This window comes from Taurulus bubalis (assembly GCF_910589615.1).
Source record: "Taurulus bubalis genome assembly, chromosome: 2".
Classification (NCBI taxonomy): Eukaryota; Metazoa; Chordata; class Actinopteri; order Perciformes; family Cottidae; genus Taurulus; species Taurulus bubalis.
In genome coordinates this window covers 11,522,510-11,542,576 of record NC_136590.1, presented here as the reverse complement: position 1 = coordinate 11,542,576, position 20,067 = coordinate 11,522,510, and the positions used below count along the sequence as shown (strand labels likewise).

Sequence of the window (20,067 nt, the reverse complement as noted above, 5' to 3'; positions counted from 1 at the left end):
AACAATACCTAAATAATATTTTCCTCAATGCAAGATGTTTTTTTTGCTCAGACAAATGGGGGGAATGAAATAGTAAAAAGCACAAAAGACCAAAAAAGAAATGAGTGCCTCGGACAAAAAGGTCACAATTTAAATGACTTGGTCTCTCTTTCTCACACTGCCATTTCTATTCTTTCTTCTGCCTCAAGGTGTGATTCTGCAAGCGGAAAGGTCGGCGCCCTTCTCAGCAGGACGTCACTCTCTCACTTCGCGGCCAGGAAGGGATGGGCCGAGGTCCCGTGCACCCGTCTGGATAAGGGAACAACCTGCCTTCCACCTTCCCTGCGCACCAAATCTGTGCCCATCATTCCTTCCCTCCAATCATGTGACCTCGAGAATGTGGATGTGAGCGAGCGGAACCAACGGGCGCTCCTCAAGTGGCACCCCGCGTTGGCTGCGAAGACAGCGATGCCCAGGAGCGGTTCTCCCGCTTCACCCTATGAGAGTGTTGTGATGGCGCCTGATGTGACACCCAGCAGTGTAAGCCTTCCTGCCACCATCATCGTTACACTGGGGTCGGAGAAGAATCTCAGCTCCACACAAACACCCTGCTCCTTTGAAATTACAGTGGAACTCGCACAGGAATTAAAACAGAAAAGCCTCTCCATCCCCATGAACATGGCTGGGTCTCAAAACGAAATCCACCGCGGTGGCACAAACACTCTCGAGGCTGGTGCTGCGCAGGAGTCAGAGGGGACTTGTGTCCAGTATTCAGCCAGAGTTCTGCACACAGACGGCGGGACCAGAGGATCGAAGGCAGCCGGCCAACAAGAAGGCCAGGGACAGTGCCAAGGTCAGACGTCCCTCGTGTGCGGAGGCGCAAACTTCTCCTTGGCCAGCAATGGGCCCAGCTGCAGAGGAACTGGAAACGCTTATGCCAGGCCCTCCGCAAGCTGATTGGATTAACTCTGTAAAGCGTCAAAGACACCGTTTCCAATAACTGTGTACCTTTGCTGGTGGCACAGGATGGTTAGCAGGTGGAACCATCTGTGAGGCCACACGGACCAATAACAGATGGCCGTCGATTTTGATGGAACATGAACAGATTGAACTGCAGAGAAAAAAATACTGACATCTAATTATAAAGAAAAAGAGACAAACAAACACACATTGTGAATACATGTGACTCAATAAGGAAAACAAAACCATGACTTGAGTGGGAGCTTGACTTAAACAGTGTATTGAAAAAAATGCCACTATTTAAACGGAGCTTCTACTTAGAAACCAAAATAGTGTGTCATCTCTATGTTGTTTCTCTATTGTAAAGAAATGAAATTATATATGTCATATAATATATGTCATATAGACGTATATATATATTTGACATACAATTGTGACAAAATAAAGACTAAGATAACAGTGTTAATTAAGGGCTTCAATCTATTTTTATTACATGTGAAGAATGTCTGTGCTTGTGTTTTAGATACTGAATAATCCATATAAATACCAAGGATGATGAACTCACATCTGACATAAAGTATGCCTATATATAGGTTAGGGTGGATTTAATTTCGGGTTTCCCTTCATCCCCATGGCAACAGGCACCTGTAGCATGTACTGGATTTAATATTGCACCTTTTTAGCTCTCCCTCATACCTCAAACCTGAAAACATCCACATAATTATGTAAAGCTTTTTTTTGTTTCAGATATAGTTAGCTGTTCTTCAGGTTTGTGTGTGTGTGTTCCTGTATTACTCACGTTGTGGGGACATAATTGTGTTTACAAAAAGAGGACAATTGCAGATCTCTATAATGTAAATCATTACATTTGTGTGGAGGATTAGGCAAGTTGTGGTTAGGGTTAAGGTAAGTCCCCAGGAAAGGAATTTAAGTCAATTTAATGTCCTCTAAAGTGATGGAAACAGGACCGTGTTTTGGGTCCACTGGAGTTAATGAGAATCAATAGTGTAAACGAAAAGAGAATCTTCTACTTTATTCTCAAGTTTAGAAATAAAAAAACAAAGGTCAGAACTGAGCGGAGGATAATAGATAAAGGTTTGGCGATGGAGTACTCACTTTGTGTATGTGAAGAAAAGGGTATTTCAGACTATAGTCTTTATTTCCCATGATGCACTTCATAATATACCCATAGGATAAACGCAAAAGAAGATAAACTTCACTGTTTTGAATTATAACAATGACCATGAGGTTTGTGAATGGAAATGAAGCAAGTAGAGTACAATTCATTTTTTTTATTTATGCCTCATTTATGTCAAATTCAGTATCTGTGTTTCCTCCCTTTCAGGTTTGCAAAGACTGCTGGCGAGGTAAGTTGTACAGGACTTACAAATGGGTATTATTGAGACTTCTTCATTATTGCTCTGCAGAATGAAACCATCTTGAGTCTATAAGAAGGTTTTTATGAAGATTAAAATTAACTTCATTGATCTCCAAGGGGAAATTGTGTCCAGGCAGCTGCAAAGCAGAGATAAAATTACCATTAATAAAAAAAAAAAAATATTTAGGATTCTAAATGCATCCAGTGACTGTTGGCTAGACATAATTCACCACACATTTCACAGAATTGTCCCTTATTTGTAGATTTGCATACTGTATTTATCCTGCGGTGCAAGACCACAAAGGTGTGCAAATACACATGAGTGTCAAATTAAAGGTAAATTACTAGTACTTTTTATGATGGAACTGGAAATAAAATGCAAATACTGAGCACACAGGAAAAAACAATTTAACAGCAATCGAATGGCCTCATGTTCATGACCAGTAGTTTGAATTTGATCACTTCTTTGAACAACATTATACATATTGCACATCAAAATGTTCCACATTTCTAATTTATAAAAAAAAACTTATTTGTGAACTTCCCCTTCTGCTGTATAATGTTGCTAATGCTTCTAATTTTGTTCATAATAATGGAACGTGATTTTGCAAACTGCATAAATGCAGGTACAGATTACTTAAAAAGAGACAAAGAAAATGGGTAGCACTTTATAATAAGTACACACTTTTTAGCATTAGTAAAGAATGAATAAACAATGAATTAATCATTTATAAAGCATTATTCCAACATAAATACTCAACGCAACATCATTCATAAACACAGTTATAAATGTTTCATTCTTGATTAATAAGCTATGGTTTCATACTTTATAATTGATGAATTCCCCATTTGTAAATGAAGTATGCATGACTTATAGAGGATTAATAAGATAATTTATAAAGTGTTAGTAAATGATAAAAAAAAAAATGCTGCAATTCATGATGAAATCAGGTAGTTACTACTCATTAAATCAGTAGTTACTACTCATTAGTTAAGTATTAGTTAAGCAGGTTCGGTGACCTAATCTAAAGTGTAGACTATTTATGCTTTACAAAGCATTAATAAATGTCATGATGAATTCAGTAGTTACTATTCGTTAGTTAAGTATTAGTTAAGCATGTTCTGTGACCTAATCTAAAGTGTAGACTATTTATGCCTTACAAAGCATTACAAAATGTCATGATTAATTCAGTAGTTCAGAGCTGCCAACTTTTCAAAAAACCTTGGAGTGAGATTTTGTCGGGGGTGACCAAACAAAATTTAGCCGCGCACGCAGCCACACACGTTGATGGCTCAAATATCAGGAAATTTGAATTAATTTGGCATTGTACCCATGTTGTACCCTGCATTTTGGTGGTTTGTGGGGCCTAAAGTCGTTGATAGGGGCGGCCTACTGGAGATGGACAACATTGGTTACATTCTGTGAAGCAAAGACATAGCTGATGGTCCACCCCCAGGACATTTTGGTTGAAGTAGATGTTATTTCATGCATTCTAGTGGATTTTTGGATGGTATGCTAAAGATGTAGCCTGGTACCAGCCAAACCCACAACATTTGAGGTCTGGAAGTTCGGTCTGGCACTGCTCCGTTGGGGAGAAATGATCCAAAATCAAAAATTGTTCGGACCAATCAAATTGTCAGGGCGGTCTTTACACGATGATGGACAGATGACAGTAACGTAATCAACCACGCCACCAAAGAGCACTTGGGAACCACATGTCATTAACATACCTTAGTCCAGGGGTGGGCAATTCATTTTCCCAAGGGGCCACATGAGAAATTTGGACCGTTGTGGAGGGCCGAACCAATAGTCTGAATTTAATTCAATTAACTCAATATGAATGTTATTACTTTATTAAAAAACTGTAAATTATATTGTTTTGAGCTGCTACTGGTAAGAATACATGTTACAATAAGGCTATGAAAATAAGTTAATAAAAATGTAAACCGTACATTAAATATGTATGTTAAAGACCAGCCATTTATTAACTTCAAACAAAAGCAATAAGTGCTTTTGATGTTTTCCAGTTCAGTTGTTCTTACTCGGTGAGAAAAGTCCAGTCTGTGTTGGCTTGAACAAGAGCATGAAGTCTGGTTGAATGAGGTGGAGATGAAGGACAGCTGACAGGTGTCAGAGAGAGAGGATCTGATCTGTTGAACTTCATCACTAGAATGTTTGTTCTCATGTAGGTAGATCCAAAGAGAACCAACATCTTCTGAGCATCTTTCCTCATGTGAGGAACGTTTTCCTCTTTGAGAGAAGAGTGAAGATCCTAACTTAAAGTGCTCTGCCATAGCGGATCAGACCGCAGGTCAGATCCGCGGCAGCTTTTTTCAATCTGGAGGCGGAGACTGCAGCGCGAGGCTGCTTGGGAGGCGGGGGTCTCGCGACAGAAACTGCAGAACAATGCGCTTTCACTTCAGTCTCCAAGTCGGCAACACTGCCCGTAGTGAGGCTGCATAAGCGCGCGCACACATAAATAAATTGCCTTCAAAGTAAAAGCAGTGTCGTTTGTATTGCATTCATGGCGTGCACCTTATTTATTTATTTTTCATTTTCGATTGACCTCACGCGGGCCAGACTGGGAGAGCCGCGGGCTGTAAGATGCCCAGGTCTGCCTTCGTCTCTGCGCCTCCTGAGTTTCTCCCGGGGTTGTGTCTGTTTGAAAATCTTCTTCTGTTGCTATCTTCGGGACTCTTTGGGGTAAATAGGAGGTCTATGCAGCGAATAGGTTTACAGATGCGTTCCTTAGCGCCATCTATCGTCGGGGAGTTAGAAAAGGAACGAACGCGCCTCGGCCCAAAATCAGAATTTTTTTTTTGCCGTGAGAAATTGGTTGTGTGGCGTGAGTGCGTGTGAAAACATGCAAAAGCGTGTGTCACACGGCGAAACCATGAGAGTTGGTAGCTCTGGTAGTTACTACTGGTTAGTTAAGTATTAGTTAAGTATGTTCTGTAACTGAGACTTCTGCGTAGCCCTTCAAGCCCTAGCCCTTAAGCAGTGGCTCAAAGCTAGTAGAAGTCTCAGCTATCTTCTCAACAGAAAAGGGAAATAGACACAACACAAAGTGATAAACAACATTAATATGATGGTGCTGGGGGGCCATGCCCGAGCTTTCCATAGTTTGTTGGCACATAGCTACATATTATTGATCATGCTAGCTATGGCTAGCTCGCTAGCCAGCTAGCTAGCAAGCTTGTCACTGGTCCAGAGATAGGCACCGGCACACGTCACCTCAGTTGTAAGTAGACCAATCCAGGTGATAGCGAGATACTCATAATCAATTATTTGTACCAGCAAACTGAAAAACATGCCACCACTCGTGCTACTTTCATCACGTTACTTGCATCACGTTCCGTTTTTCCAAGCAAGTCCTAACTGTATCGGAACATTAAGTAACTTTAACGACAATACACAACCCAAACACGTTAGCTAACGTGATAGCAAGCTGACTAGCTTCCATTAAAAACAAGTTTGAGGGAAATGAAGGCACTGGAGACATCTTAACGCTGATTGGCCAAGACTCGTCACATCAAAGATGTTATATTGCGAAGATCACAACCTCAGCTTTTCCATGTCTCACTCACAGGCAGCGCGAATGACGCATTTGAGGCGGCGCAAATAGCACGTTTGACGCGGGGCGAACAGAGCATTGGACGCGGCGCAAATTAGGCAAGTTGAAATTTCTCAACTCTGGCGAAAAAATTGCGTCAGCCAATCAACGTTCAGAATCAGCGTTGAGAATCAGCGTTGAGAATCAGCTTTGAGAATCAGCGTGGAGAAGCTCCGCCCGTCACCACCGCTGTCCTGCCATTGCTGAATCAAACTGCTGAAGTAGCGCTGGTAACGGCCGTCATTCAGACACTATTGTGGGACTACGGATAATATTATGAACCCAGACACGATGGAGTTTGATGTTTCGACGTATGTGGACTTTACACAACAAGTATAAAGCAGAACTAGTGGTTATTTACATGGTGGATGGCGGAAAAGGTGACAGTGTTTTTACGGAGATAAGCCACGGAGACCGCAGTTCCTGGAGGAGTCGGTGAAATTCACTGAGCTGTGTACGGAAGGTGTTATGAACCCAAACTCGAGGGCGTTTGATGTTCAGACGTTGTTAGAAATGGACTATGGAAGAAATAATGGTTATTTCTTCCATAGTCGATAGCGGAAAAGATAACTCTTTTTCACGGAGAGAAGCAACAGAGATAAGCCACACCCCCTTTGTCGCGGCACGATTATTCGCGCGTGCGTGTTTGGTGTGAACACCTTTTTATTGTCGCAAGAGTAAACTGATGCGATAAACGCGGCCCAAAAAATCGTGCTGCGTTTGGTGTGAACGCAGCATTAGGTTGAGGGCTTAAAGGGCTACGGGGCTACTGAATACTTTTGATCCCAATTAAGACTATAAAAAGCCTTTGAGGATATTGTGTGCTTTCAGCTTCCGAATGTCTCACATACTGCTCTTCAATGCTTTGGCCATTCAGCCCTTTGAATTTGCAGTAGTGCCAGTTACTGACTTTGTTTAAGTTTATTGAATAGTACCTTAATTTCAATTTCTTAATTTTAATTTTGTTTTTTTACAGCAATATTTGGTGGTATCCCAGAGTATGTGCACACGGCACAACACCTGCCCTTGCGTAGTGTTTAGGGGGGCATTACATATGCTAATAACAAGCAATCGACCAAGTGGGATTCATCACTCACCACACATGGGTAAGAGGAGCAGATTTCGATGGTTAAACATGTTTGGTGCATCTGGAGTTGATAGAAAATTAAGAGAGATAAATATATGATACATTTTAGAAAATGTTGCTGCATGCGGCCCAAATCCTAAATAGCACTCCATTGTGGTCAAATGTTAAACTGTAAATGATGACGCAATGATAGATTCCTGTCAGAGAGGTATCTTCCTGGTGGCGATTATAAGAGGCCACATGGATTTGAAGAGGAAGGGATCGGTCTTCAATCACAGTTCGCACTAAAAGCCCAAAAGGCCGCTTTGAAGCACCAGTCGGAGGAGTCTCAATCTCACTGCTGACTGGGTTCTCCTGCCGAAAAATAAGTCAAGAAGCCAGAGAAGAGCTGCCTGAAGCAATAACGGGACCTGGTGAACTGTAGCTGTTATCAAGACAAAGGGATTGAGGACACTGAATGAGTTAAAGTCAATGAAAAGATATGACTTTGATATCACATTGTTTAATGTTGTTTAGGCTGGGTTAAATTCATATTTTCCAAAAAATATGTTTTCAAGATCATGAAAGGATTTCTTCTGTTATTTCAATGTCAACAGAGCATCTTAGCCGACCCTCAACGAAGGCTTATGGGTCCATTTGTGGACAACGTGAGAGGATGCTTACTTTGTGAGGGGGTGGGATCGCACACAAGCAAGGACAACAACGAATAAGATTAAAAAGTAACCGTTCTCATTACCTGCAATGAGTCAGGTTTGTCGGAGGTGGGCCTGTAGTGGTTCGATTAATCCTCATCGGTTTGACTCTTTTATGTTTCAGAGGAATGTCGCACACATTGGTCTCCATCGTTCGGTGTGAGAGGAATACTAATGTGCCAGAGGTGCAGTGGGACAGTGAGGTTCCCCACCAGATGGCATGGAGATTACGAGGACAGCAGGCCAGCATGTGTCATGCAGCACAACCAGTGTGGATGTCTGCTAACATCTCTCACCAGCTCCCCTCAACGTGGGATATCAGATGATATTTAACATATCCAGGGGCCGTTTTAATTCAAGTGGCAGTTTCATTTTCCGTCATGAAATATGATGTGTTTGGCTTTAGGTGACAACACAGCTAACATGTGAGTACATCAAATGTATCAGTTTAAGTAGGATCTGCTACAAAATATTCAACTATTATGTCTGCATTGATGGGGCTTCTTTCCAACACGAATGAATGTTAAATGTGGTGGACTTATCAAGTTTCTTATTTTCATTTTCTTGCTATCTCCCTATCTCATCTTAAACAAAAATCTCACACCAAATCTAAAAAAAAACTGTATGTATGTGCTCCAGTGTTGGAGGAGAGGCAGCATTCTGCAGGCATATACGTAATATGGAGTTGTCATAAATGTGTTGGCTCCTCGAATATTCAATATTTTAAAATAACTGCATAAGAGCAATGGTTTTCATGTTTTTAGCTTTCATCTTGGGATGGTAGTGTCGGTCGGTGTCTCCATCATGGGGTTCACATTTCGTGTTCTGAGGGATCACAAAATACAGGACTTTCACTCAGTGAACTGCTATTTGTGTCCCGTGGGAACCAAGTACTTTTGTGGCCTTGACATAACCAAGTACTTATGTTGAGTTTTTGTTTTGTTTTAATTTCAGTCATTTCAAGCAAAATCCTGATGTTTTTACTGAACCCAACCAAAGTAGTAGTGATGTCTAAATCTAAGTCATTTTGCATTTTGTGTTTTGTTTTGTTGACTGTTTAAAAACTCAATCATAAACTGGTAGAAAATGTGTTTTTCTCAAATTGTAATTGATAGTGCAGTTCAATTCATTGTGTACAGCCCCAAATCACAAATTTCCCTCAGAGGGCTTTACAGTATGTATACAACATCCTCTGCCCCGGCCGGGACCCTTACTTAATTTCATGAAAAACTCCTCCAACAGAACCTTTAATGGGGAGAAAAAAGGAAGAAACCTTTGTGAGAGCAACAAAGGAGGATCCCTCTCCCAGGATGGACAAAAGTAGAATAGATGTCAAGTGTACAGAATGAACGACATAACAGAGTTACAACACATTCAATGCGTATGACAGAAATGATTCATATAATGAGAGTAGTAGGCAAGATGAAAAAGTGGCAACTACCAAAAACAACAGCGACAGTAGCTATAGTATAATAATAATGATAATAAAAGCAGTAATGTTATCAATAGTAATAGCAATGCAACTAATAATAATAACAATAGTAGCAGTAGGTGTCAGGCAGGACCAAGGTCCAGATATAACCACGATCCATGGAAACCTTCCTGAGATGAGAAAGCGCAAAGACTCTGGAGAAGAAGCAAAGCTAGTAATGTGCATTAATGGGACATGAATTCATACAAAAGGAGAGAGTTGTATGGAAACATAATTTAGTAGGAGACAGGGTTGCATACAAACGTAAAATCACAATATCATCCGAAGTGCTACCTTTTCACGTGTAAGTATAGAATGCAGAAGATAGAAATAACTACCACTCCGGCCAAGACAGGGTCACCAACTTAGCCAAGCTTGAGTTTTTGTGACGACTGCTTTTACCATAAGAGGTTTGTCCCTGTATAACTCTTTAAAAATGGTTCAAAATGAACAGATAGAAGACCTTCCTCTTTGAGTCTGAGGAACTGACAAGAGCTGAGATTTACCAATGATGTTTTTGACAGCTGACTTTTCCCCTAATGTAGCTGGAAATATCTCACTGTGACACCTCATCATCATACAGTCAATTATCTATGTGAATAAAACTAGGGCTCATTTTTCCATTCGGAACACTTGAAATATATCATTTAATATGAAGTTGTATTTAGATTAAAAGGCATTAGTGGAACAACATACTGCAGTTGACATGTAGTTAATTTATCAATGGAGCAATGCTGATTAACAACAATAGTCCGTCTGCTCCAACGGGCTAATATGTTGCCCAGACATTAAGGGCTACAATCAATAAACAAATGTTCACTAACAACAAAGAATATGAATTGCTCACCATGCTGGCATCTTTGGCGACACAGTCTCCAGTGTGACAAAGCAAAAATGTCACGAAATGTATCTGATCATCTGCTAACGGCTCATATTAATGCTCCCACTTTTTATGATGTTTTAAATACAACACAAATTTGGACAGAAATGTACTGGACTGCACAGAAAGTTACAATTTTAGACTTCATGCCATCACTATTGGCATCCGTGAGCTCCGGAGTGTCAGTGAAGACTGAGCATGCCTATTTTTCATGAGCTTCCTAAAACCACAGTGTGAAAGCCTAATGCATCTTGAAGCGTGCTCGGATCATTAAGCACACCATTGGGAATCATATTTCCATATTTTTTAAGTTTGACGTCACGCTGGCTTAATGGCCAGACCAGACATATGGACGAAGGAGAACTAATTAAAGCATGCTGTAAAATTATTTGGTTGAACGGCTACTTCCTTGAGGTTGACAGTTTAAATTTCCTGCTTGCAAAGTAGTAAACACAGTACCTCAAATACTCACAGTAATGTCCAATGTGTTTGGGCTGTTTCTGAATCATCAGGATCTACTGATACATTCACCATCAGGTAGCGTACAAAGCAGCTCCTATTTTAATCAATTCTTGTGTTTTGTAACTTGTGGATATATGTGTCCAATGCTAAGTTAATGACTCATTGGGTTACAGGTATAAAGCTAGTTCAATGTTTTTAAGAAGAGAAAAAGAAGTCAAGCGCCTTAGTCTCTGGGTGTTGGTGTCAATGAAACAGAAACCAATCTCTCCATTATCCCTGTGAATGGCTGCATTTAAAGGGTCACCATGTTGACTTCTGCTGGAAGATAACAGTGTGCTCCTTACTGTGTAGTGTGTTGTGTACTTTGTTTGGTTTAATGGCATTGACCCAACAGGTCAAAGATATACCATATAATGAGCACAGTCAAAAGGGCTCGGCCTGCTATACAGTAATAATAATGGTGCAGTCTGCTGGTGGGTCTTATAGGTGAAAAATAGGTCAGGGACTATGTTGCCTCAAACTGTCTCATATTGCCTTGCCAGTTTTGAAAGTAGAATAAAGATGTGTTGTTAAGTATTGGCAGCAGAGCACTTCCCTTTACATATTTCTCGTGGTTATTGATCAGGGAGACATATTGCATGGTATTTCTGGTTATACTTAAATGAAGCACAAACGTTGTATTCCAAAGTACACACTATGAATACACAAACAACAGATGTGCTGTACAGTACAACAAAAAAATCCTTCAAAGCCCTCAGTATTTCCAGTTTCCTCCAAGAACAATCCTCCAAACGTTGCTAAAGTGCTGACATGCATGAATGACAGGCATGCATGGTTGTTGTTTATTAAGGATTCCCCACAACACACATAAGCCCAAAGAGTGGTTATGATTGCTGGGGCATCCACAGGCCAAGGCACTTTGATCCTCCGGGACTTCCACGTCAGCCTGTGAGACAGATTGTGGTCCTGACCTCAGACTGTGTTTTGGTCTCAGCTATAATCAGGATGTTCCCTATGCACAGGCTGTCAAGTTTCACACTTTGGTATTCTGCTCAGTCCAAAGAGAGATAGGTCCATGTGAACATTGATAGGAAAGACTAGAAAACATGTTTTTCTAAATTTGAGCTTTCTGTAAGACTTTATTTGCAATCATTTTAAGGTCAGGCCACTCAAGTTTCCTTGTTATACTGTAGGACAGTTTGAGACGTTTTGAGGAGACTAAAACTATCCTCTTGAATTATTGAGGGGAGTGGAGTGGATTTTGATCCATCTGAATTTTAACAATTCTGGTATACAGTGAGAACAATGTCTTTACAGTGCATTTCTACTTTGCTCACAACATCTTATGTCTTTGCATAATGTGAAGCTATTTAAAACATGTCTTAATCTTCTTTGTTATAAGCAATAGCTATAAGACTGTGGGGAACACAGTACCTTTGTCTGTTTTTTTGCAAAGAATTATATAAGAAGTTAGATACCAGTGTGTCATATCTGTGTGTAATAATAAAGCTACAGCTAGCAGCCATTTAGGTACTGCAGCTTAGTGCAAACTGAAAACAGTAACTTCCTGAAGTCAACCTCAGGAAGCCTTTAGGGTTGTTTCCACCAGGAGATATCCCAGCACACATCCCTAATAAAACCACAACGTGTCTGTTTTTGTACTGTTTAAATAAACCAACTGCTTAACATGTTAATTAGTGCACATTACAGTTAGTGGTATATACCCTTAAACAAAACCAAGCTGTTTCCCAGTATTTACAGCTAAGCTAACAGGCTGCCACTGTATGTGTGGCCTTATATTTACTGTACACTAATGTAAGTGGTATTAATCTTTTTAACTAACTCTCAATAATTCCCAAATGATGTACTGTTATTTTAAGTAGCATTTCTTTGATTATAAAGCGGGGCACAATATAAAACTGTAAATCAAACTTTATTTTAGTTGATTATAAACACTATACTATCGGTGGCGACACTCTCTTGCTTTGGTTAACATCGTAACACGACTAGGCTCCTCTTCAACCCACGATAGCGCCTGAGTCTATATTATCTTCGCCTCACCTGTCATGTGTTGTCCTGATTACTCACCAGCTGCTCTTAATTGCTCCGGTCTATTTAAAGCAGAATCTCTTGATAGCTCTTGTCAGTTCGTCCAGTCCTCCTGTTGGTGTTACTGCTCTGCTTCTGATAACTGCTGTGCAACCTCAACAACAACAACAACAACAACAACAACTGCTGTGGCCTCTGTCTTCAGCCCGCTCTCTCCTTGATGGGGGTCAAGGGTCATCTGCTTTCTTCATCTCTCATCTGCAGATAACCAGCACCTCCAATCTATTTTGTCCACCCTCCACTGCTACCTGCCGATCTTCAATTTCCCAGCATGCTTATCTGCATTAAAGCCTGCATTTGTCGTTCTGGGAACATTTGGCCACTTTTAGTGGCGCTATCGAAAAAATATTGTGGTAGAAAACAATGCATGCTTTTACTTCCCCCCCTTATCTGACCCAGAGAATGAATTGGTTAGGGGCAGCAGATGAACTGCAACAATTTTAACCAGCATTGTTTCTGTTCTACGACAAATGAAGAGCCCTAGTTGCATAAACAATCCAACACATCAGGGCTTTCGGGAGTTATCAGTAGAGTTACACTAATCACATCAGCAGGCCCAGTCTTATAATGTGTATTTGGGTGCACCCAATTTTAAATGTCAGTATTTTTATTTCGGTCTGATTGGGTTGCAAATGACAGATGTAATGTCCTAACAAAACTAGAGATGAAGGAGACGGATAACTATTGGTTAAAACTTTTGTTCTGAATAGAATGAAAGCTGTCATTTGCAATCTTTGCAGTTTGACACTAAATAAGGTGTCATCCTGCGTATATCTCAAATGTAATCTATAATCGGTGCGTGGCCAGAGTTATTTTTCCCACTACTGAATAATCTGAACAATTCAGTATACTTTTCCTAACTCATGAAACATGTAAAAAATACTGCGATTTAAAATGCAGAAATTATACATTTCCGGGGCAACAGCATATATACATATAGATATGTGCTGAACATATATATATATATATATATAAATATATATATATATATATATATATATATATATATATATGTATATGTGTGCGTGTGTACAGCAATAAGAAATGAGTGAAATGTATGAAGATATCAATGGTTTAAGAAATCATTATGAAGAAATTAATCAGCGTGTCACATTATTATTGCAGTAGACCATTGTCACATTGAATTTTCTTTTTTGAATGAGGCTTTTCCTTTGCTGGAGAAAATTACTTTGCAGTGATGAACAGATTTTCAAGCACTTTTAGAAAAACATGGACTCAGCTGAAAGTGGGTTTTATGTGGCCGGGTGGTCGATTACACTCGTAATGCTTAAAGTAGGTCAGAAAAAGGTCTAGAGGTCTACAGAGGGATCATGTCCTTGCCGCTGTGTGGATCTTGTAAAGGAGAGTGAGTCAAAGAACATGTTCCTGCCTTTTCAGCATGCTGGAGTGGCCTGTGTTATATTGGCTGAGCTCAAAAAAGCTGAGAAGGAAACTCATGTCGGATGAGTTTGTAAAAAGGCTCAAGAAGTATTGAAGTGTCTCCATTCTTATTGCTGTAGATCACCTGAAAGAGGGAATGAGTTCTAGGACTGTGTCAACGTGTCGACCCCTCTCCCTTTCTCAGCGAGTATTACACATTAAAGGGATCGATATGACAGATGTTGATGTTTACAAAAAGTAATATTAATTGTGAACAAGCAAAGATATCCAAAGAAATGTGGTGTTCATATTGATGGATGTTAAAGCCCTGCTGCGTCCCCTCCAGACTTTTTTAAATGCTCTCCTTGGAGGAGCATTTGGACATGCAAATGGAGTGTGAACCCCATAAGTGGAAGACAAGAAATCAGGATGTTCATGCCAGCTGGATACGTTTACTTCATAAATAAAGCAGGAGCTAAACCTGGACCCTGTAGTGTGAACTACCTGAGCTGTTGTCTTTTTTGTTCACACTTACAAAGCCACTGCCACGGCAAATCAATCAGTCCTGGAAAGGGAGCAGAGGATGCCACTGTGCATGAACTGAGGGCAATCAGATATAACACAGATGGAACAATGAAATACACGCTGCAGCATTGTTTCCCATGGAGTCCCCTCCTTCACTGTGGGATGAGACCCACAGCCAGCACCACAGGAGCACAAGTCACGCCACTTATATGGTTCATAATATGACATGCGCAACCCCAGCAAAAACTGTTTTCAGACCCATTATCCAGCTGAACTTGAACATTTTATTGTGATTTACAGTTTCAAGGACACTCAAAAAATCCACTTAATGAAGTAGTTTCCTGTGGATAATCATTTAAACAGCAATGGCTTTACAAAGGGCACCTAATTATCTTGTATGTCATATTTATATACATGTTATAGTGCAGTATAATGCAAACTGTTAATTTTGTGTTATGTTTTATTGCCGTGGTAGAAACCATAACTGCCATGTGTCCGAGCTACGCTTTTGACTAAATAACTTTGCTTATTGCTTATTATATAGTTAGGGAGAGAGAGTTGTTTTAACTGTACTATATAACACATTTAACTTCTGAGACAATTAGCATAATTTTAAAATGTTGTAATCCCTCCAGGACATTTTGGGCATTTGGTTTTTAAATTACAATATGTCTCCATATGAGTTGGATATTTTATGTTTATTCTACAGTACCATACGTTTTTTTTCTGATTAAGTCATTACATCTACTTTTGTTATTGTGTTATCTTGCCCTGTGCTATTTTATATAAGAATATAATCTCTTTAGCTATTTTTTGTTTTATGGTGTGATTAATAATGTGTGGTCTATACTCTTGAGGGTGCATTATCCTCCACATGTCCTTTACTAATTCATTTTTTAAAACTCAAACTCAAGAAGTCCTGTTTGAGTTTACTTTCTTTTACATTAATTATTTATGCTCTGTGTTATAAACATGGTATTCAAAATATTTTTGTAAGGTTCTATTTTTACCACAATAATGGTAAGGAATTAAATTCAACCTCTTCTGCGTTTATGTTACCAGCATGTCTGCTGTAAAGCCTTAACATTCCTTCATCAGGACATCTTCAGCGTAACCCTGTCTTAACCTCTGGTAGACGGGACCATCTCTGGTGAAGCATGAGAAGCTGCTCTGGCAGAGCATGGTGGACAGAGAGCAGTGCAGACCCGGTCCAAAACATTATTTGTGACCCCGACAGCCATTTCACTGAGCTGCTACGAGGCCGAGTTTTAAGTAAGTGCTTGGAGGGGCACGGAGAAGCCCTTCAGGACGTCCCAAGGGTAACACATCTGGACGCCTCCTGCTGCTGCCCTGTCAGGCTCCTGGCATATTTATGAGGAAGGCTGGCCTCTGGTGAGTTGAGCAACCTCCTAAATCCAATATCTCTCATCTTCATGCTGTTGCTCACCTCCCATACTAGCATGAGAAGACGCTTGGCGTCGAAGTCCTCAAGTTGAAACTCCCAGAGCTGCACTCTCTCGCTCTGCTCCACCATGTCCGTCACATCCTCAGCAGTCAGACGGGATCCACTTTTTCTGCTGAAGCCTCATAAGTTCTGCCATCAGTGCAATCTGAGCCATCTAAGAGCTGATGTGCCAGCAGAGCATGCAGAGATCAATCATTTGAGGGTGTGTGGAACAACTCATTGATGGGTCTGCTCCCTTTAATGAACTCCATGGATATTTCTGCGCTGTATATTTCACTACAGAAAAAGTGTCAAAGTGATCACAATTCTGACTTTACTTGAGTGTTTCCATTTTCTTCTCCTTTAAACTTCTACTCCACGACGTATATTTGACAGGTTTTATTCCTAGTTACTTTGCGTATTCAGATTAATAATACAAAACAAGTATTATGATGTATTGTTATAGGTAAAGACCCCATGCATAATCTACCTGGCAGCATTTAAAGTCATTAAATTAGCTACACCTTTAACTTTATCTGCAACAGCGAAGTGATGCACACATTGCTCTATCATGAAACTATAACACAATAATAGAAGAGACATTGTTCTGACATGTGCCATTCGGCATGATGTCATATTTTGACTATAGCCAAAGATTCCAAACTTTCTTGACAAACCCTTCATTCTCACTTATGCCCTGACCATATGACATCAGATCAGATACAGAAGAAAGTTCATTTTTCTTCCCCACCAGTTTTGTTTAATAATAGCAATACTGAACCAAATGAAGATTATTCATATCATTCAGTAATTAGAAACAGGGCTTTGTATTTTATTCTGGCTAAACCGATGATGCAGCAGTAAATGCACCCTAGTAAGATTAACATTTTATGGTCGGGATAAAGTGAATTCACAAGAGACTCTCTGCTGTCTTTGAAGTAGTCTGGCTACTAGCTCAGACTTTGAAATGAATAAATAGATAACACGGGGGGGGGGGGGGCCGACGGTTAAAGATATTCCCTCACAGAATCAATTCCTGGTTTGCAATCAGAACTGCAGCTTTAAAGCCTGTTTGTTTAGTCAGTTTGGACACATGTGAGAAGAGAGACTTGCCCAATAAATTCCCCTTTTAGTGGAAAACACTAGAGGGGACGTTTAATCTCTGGATGTAGCCGCAAGTTTTTAGGGCAATAAAACTAACCCGAAGGTATCACATTTTTTTGTCATGCTTATGGCAAAACCTTGTCTTTCTATTTGCTTTAGAGTGTAAGTATAATAATTTGGGTGCATTGACAAGCATAGCTGCAAACTCAACGGGTGGGGGAAAAAAGCTGAAAGTAACGAGTCTGATTATGATCTAACTGTATTCTGAATGTAACTTTTTTTTCTTTGTGTGTCTTAAAAAGTATTTGATCATAAGTTATTGATCACATTTAAGATCTTTAATGTTCTGCTCAATACTGGCAGTACTTTGCCCGTGCAATATCCGTAGGGGTTGTTGACAAACATGAAAGCGAGGGGTGTGTATATATTTTCCAGAGGAGACTCTCCTTTTCCTCTCCTGCACGGATATACAGATGAGAAGGACATCAAAGCATGTGTGTTATGCAAAATGACTGCCAATGCTACTGTATACTTCACTTAGGTAGCGTGGTTAATCAGGAGAGCCAAACAGATACCGACTGAGTCGTAGAACACAATTGGATAGAGGCCGCTGATGCCACCATGAATTGCCCCGTCTCAAGGTGCGATTCACAAAATATAATGCAAAATTACTGCTCAAACTAAGTTTTGCTTCCAAGTGCAATTTGGACAGTTTTTGCTTGCTAAGTGGCTCATTTGTATAAAAAGGGGCAGATTTTGCAACAAATGTATGCATATTACCTAAACATGTACAAAGTGTACATGTTTAGGTAATGTGCTAATATTTGGTTAGCAGTACAGCTGGAGGTGCATTTCAGCCTTTGTGTGTGCTTTGAGCATTACACGGCTTGTATTTGTCTTATTTGTGCAGGTTTATCAGCTGCAAAAATGACTCACAGTCCTTTTGTGAATTTGCAACTAAGTCACGCTAAGCTGGGTCAGCTGACAGCAGCTCGCCCACCACGCCCTTCACATCTAATTGCATCGATTTTGATCAATTAAAAAAAATCCCATGCTCACATTCTGAGAGCTGATCTGTTTTGCTGTATTTTTTTCTCGTGCTGGATACTAGGTGGGCTGATGTGCAACATTAACATGCACATTGCATCCATCTAGACATTGCTTATCAGAGGAATGGCTACAAATACTGGTAGGATGTTGCACTTAATGGGCACAGGGAGAAGGCCGCATAGAAAATTCTACGTGATGTTAGAATGACCTTGCTTTATCCTCCATTCAGGGCTTGCATTTGGGATATCAGCAAGGCCACATGGCGGGGCAATCAGAGAAAAATAAAAGCTGGAGCAGCTTCTAGTTTATCAATATTCGCTCAGATTGCAGGACGAGTTGACCAAGATAAAATCACATCGTATTTGTATGTAAATTGCAGTGTGCACAAATTAAATTGAACTAATTTGTCAGACCATCAATGTACATTCATAATCAAGTTGATTGATGCATGAAGTGCCTTAAGGGTATTTTACAGTACATTCTCACAGGGAGTGTCGGGTTCGCAGCCGATATGCTAAATAGAAATCACTCTACATACCGGCATTCACTCGCATTCAATTAGCTGTACTCTGATCAGATCGAGTGTGATATAAATAGATTTATTGTTTGTTTGCTGAGACTGATATGTTCAGATCCGAAACGCTAAGTGTCAACAAACATGCTGTCATTGCTTTGTTCATGCGAGAAGTCGGACTGCAATGCCTTTCAGATGTAGTGGTGTCGCCACACCGATCAAAATAACAACATGTTGACAATATGAGGCCATAACATCCAACAAGATGTATAAAGCACACCTATATATGTGTAGGAAAACTAAGAAGTTGGGGAAGACTGACTGACTAGTAAATAAAGAGTTGCAACAGAAGGAAAAAAAAGGTGCTGCTCATGACGATCCATTCCTTTGTCAAGAATGACACCCATATTTCTGGCATGTGTCGGTCAGCGGCCCAAGACATTTTGCTGGAATTTCCAGGAGACGGGGAAGCTTAGCAGCAGTGACCATTCAATGCTGTGCTCTTATTCCTTGCTAGAACTTGGTATTCTTTACATAAATAGGCCATGATTTTGACTATTCACTGCTAAAACTTATACTCTGGCCTTTTGCCAAATGAACGGGCGTGAGGGTATTTAAAAAGGTGGTTTAATAAACTCACCTGTCTGAGTACAAAAGGTTAAAAAACAAACAAAAAACTGAAGAACATTTAGAGGTAAAACTCACAGCATGGCCACAGTACAGCATCTCTATTTAGGCTAAAGTCCCTTTTCTGTGTCGGGTGTTGAAATGCCCTTGTCACATTAAGTGGCAGATCTCCGGACACTTAACATTCCTCCCCACCCCCTTGGCAGATGCAGTGTTTTTAATGACATTGTCTGCTTCCTGTCAAGTCAGCTGGGGGCTGATATGTGGAAAGTCACCTGTGGAAGGGCAGTGGACAAAAAATGTCTTGAAGGGCAGCACAGGAACTCTGCTGGGTTGTGACTTTAGTGGGAGTGCTACACTTACTGTACAGGGGAATCAGGGCTGACACTGCACTGCAAAGACACTGCACAGGGCAAAAAAAACTTAGGGCTGTGCGTTTTTCCGCCGGTGGGTTTTCTCTACCATTAGCGCAATGTTCTTTTAACTGTGCTCATAGGAATTATTCCATCGCATGATTGAATGGTTTATGAAAAACGTCCTAAGGGAATTGTACAAATCGTTTCATCTTAGATATAAAGGGAGTAAATGAACTTAACAAGAACATTGTTAAGAAAGACAGAGGGTTGGTGTTGAATTGTGTGTGGATGCATGAGGTGCTTGCACACTGCGCCTCCTTCACATTTCAGGTTTGCTTACTTAAACTCTGGTCAGCTTAATCTTCAATTCAAATGAATCTGCTCCCCTCAGGCACTTGTCTCACCCCTTTCTGTCATTTCTTTTTCTCTTTAATT

At 40.3% G+C, this 20,067-nt stretch overlaps 1 protein-coding gene across 1 annotated transcript in view; it reads left to right on the top strand.

The window, feature by feature from the left end:
- Window positions 1–1,225, top strand: part of nrg3b (neuregulin 3b) — a gene marked incomplete at its 5' end in the record, with an annotated part of 176,433 nt that extends 175,208 nt beyond the window's left edge. Inside the window, one exon of the mRNA XM_079213981.1 lies at window positions 189–1,225. Coding sequence (XP_079070107.1) covers window positions 189–936 — 748 coding nt within the window. The 3' untranslated portion in view covers window positions 937–1,225. The remainder of the gene's footprint in view (window positions 1–188) is intronic.
- Window positions 1,226–20,067: the final 18,842 nt, after the last annotated feature.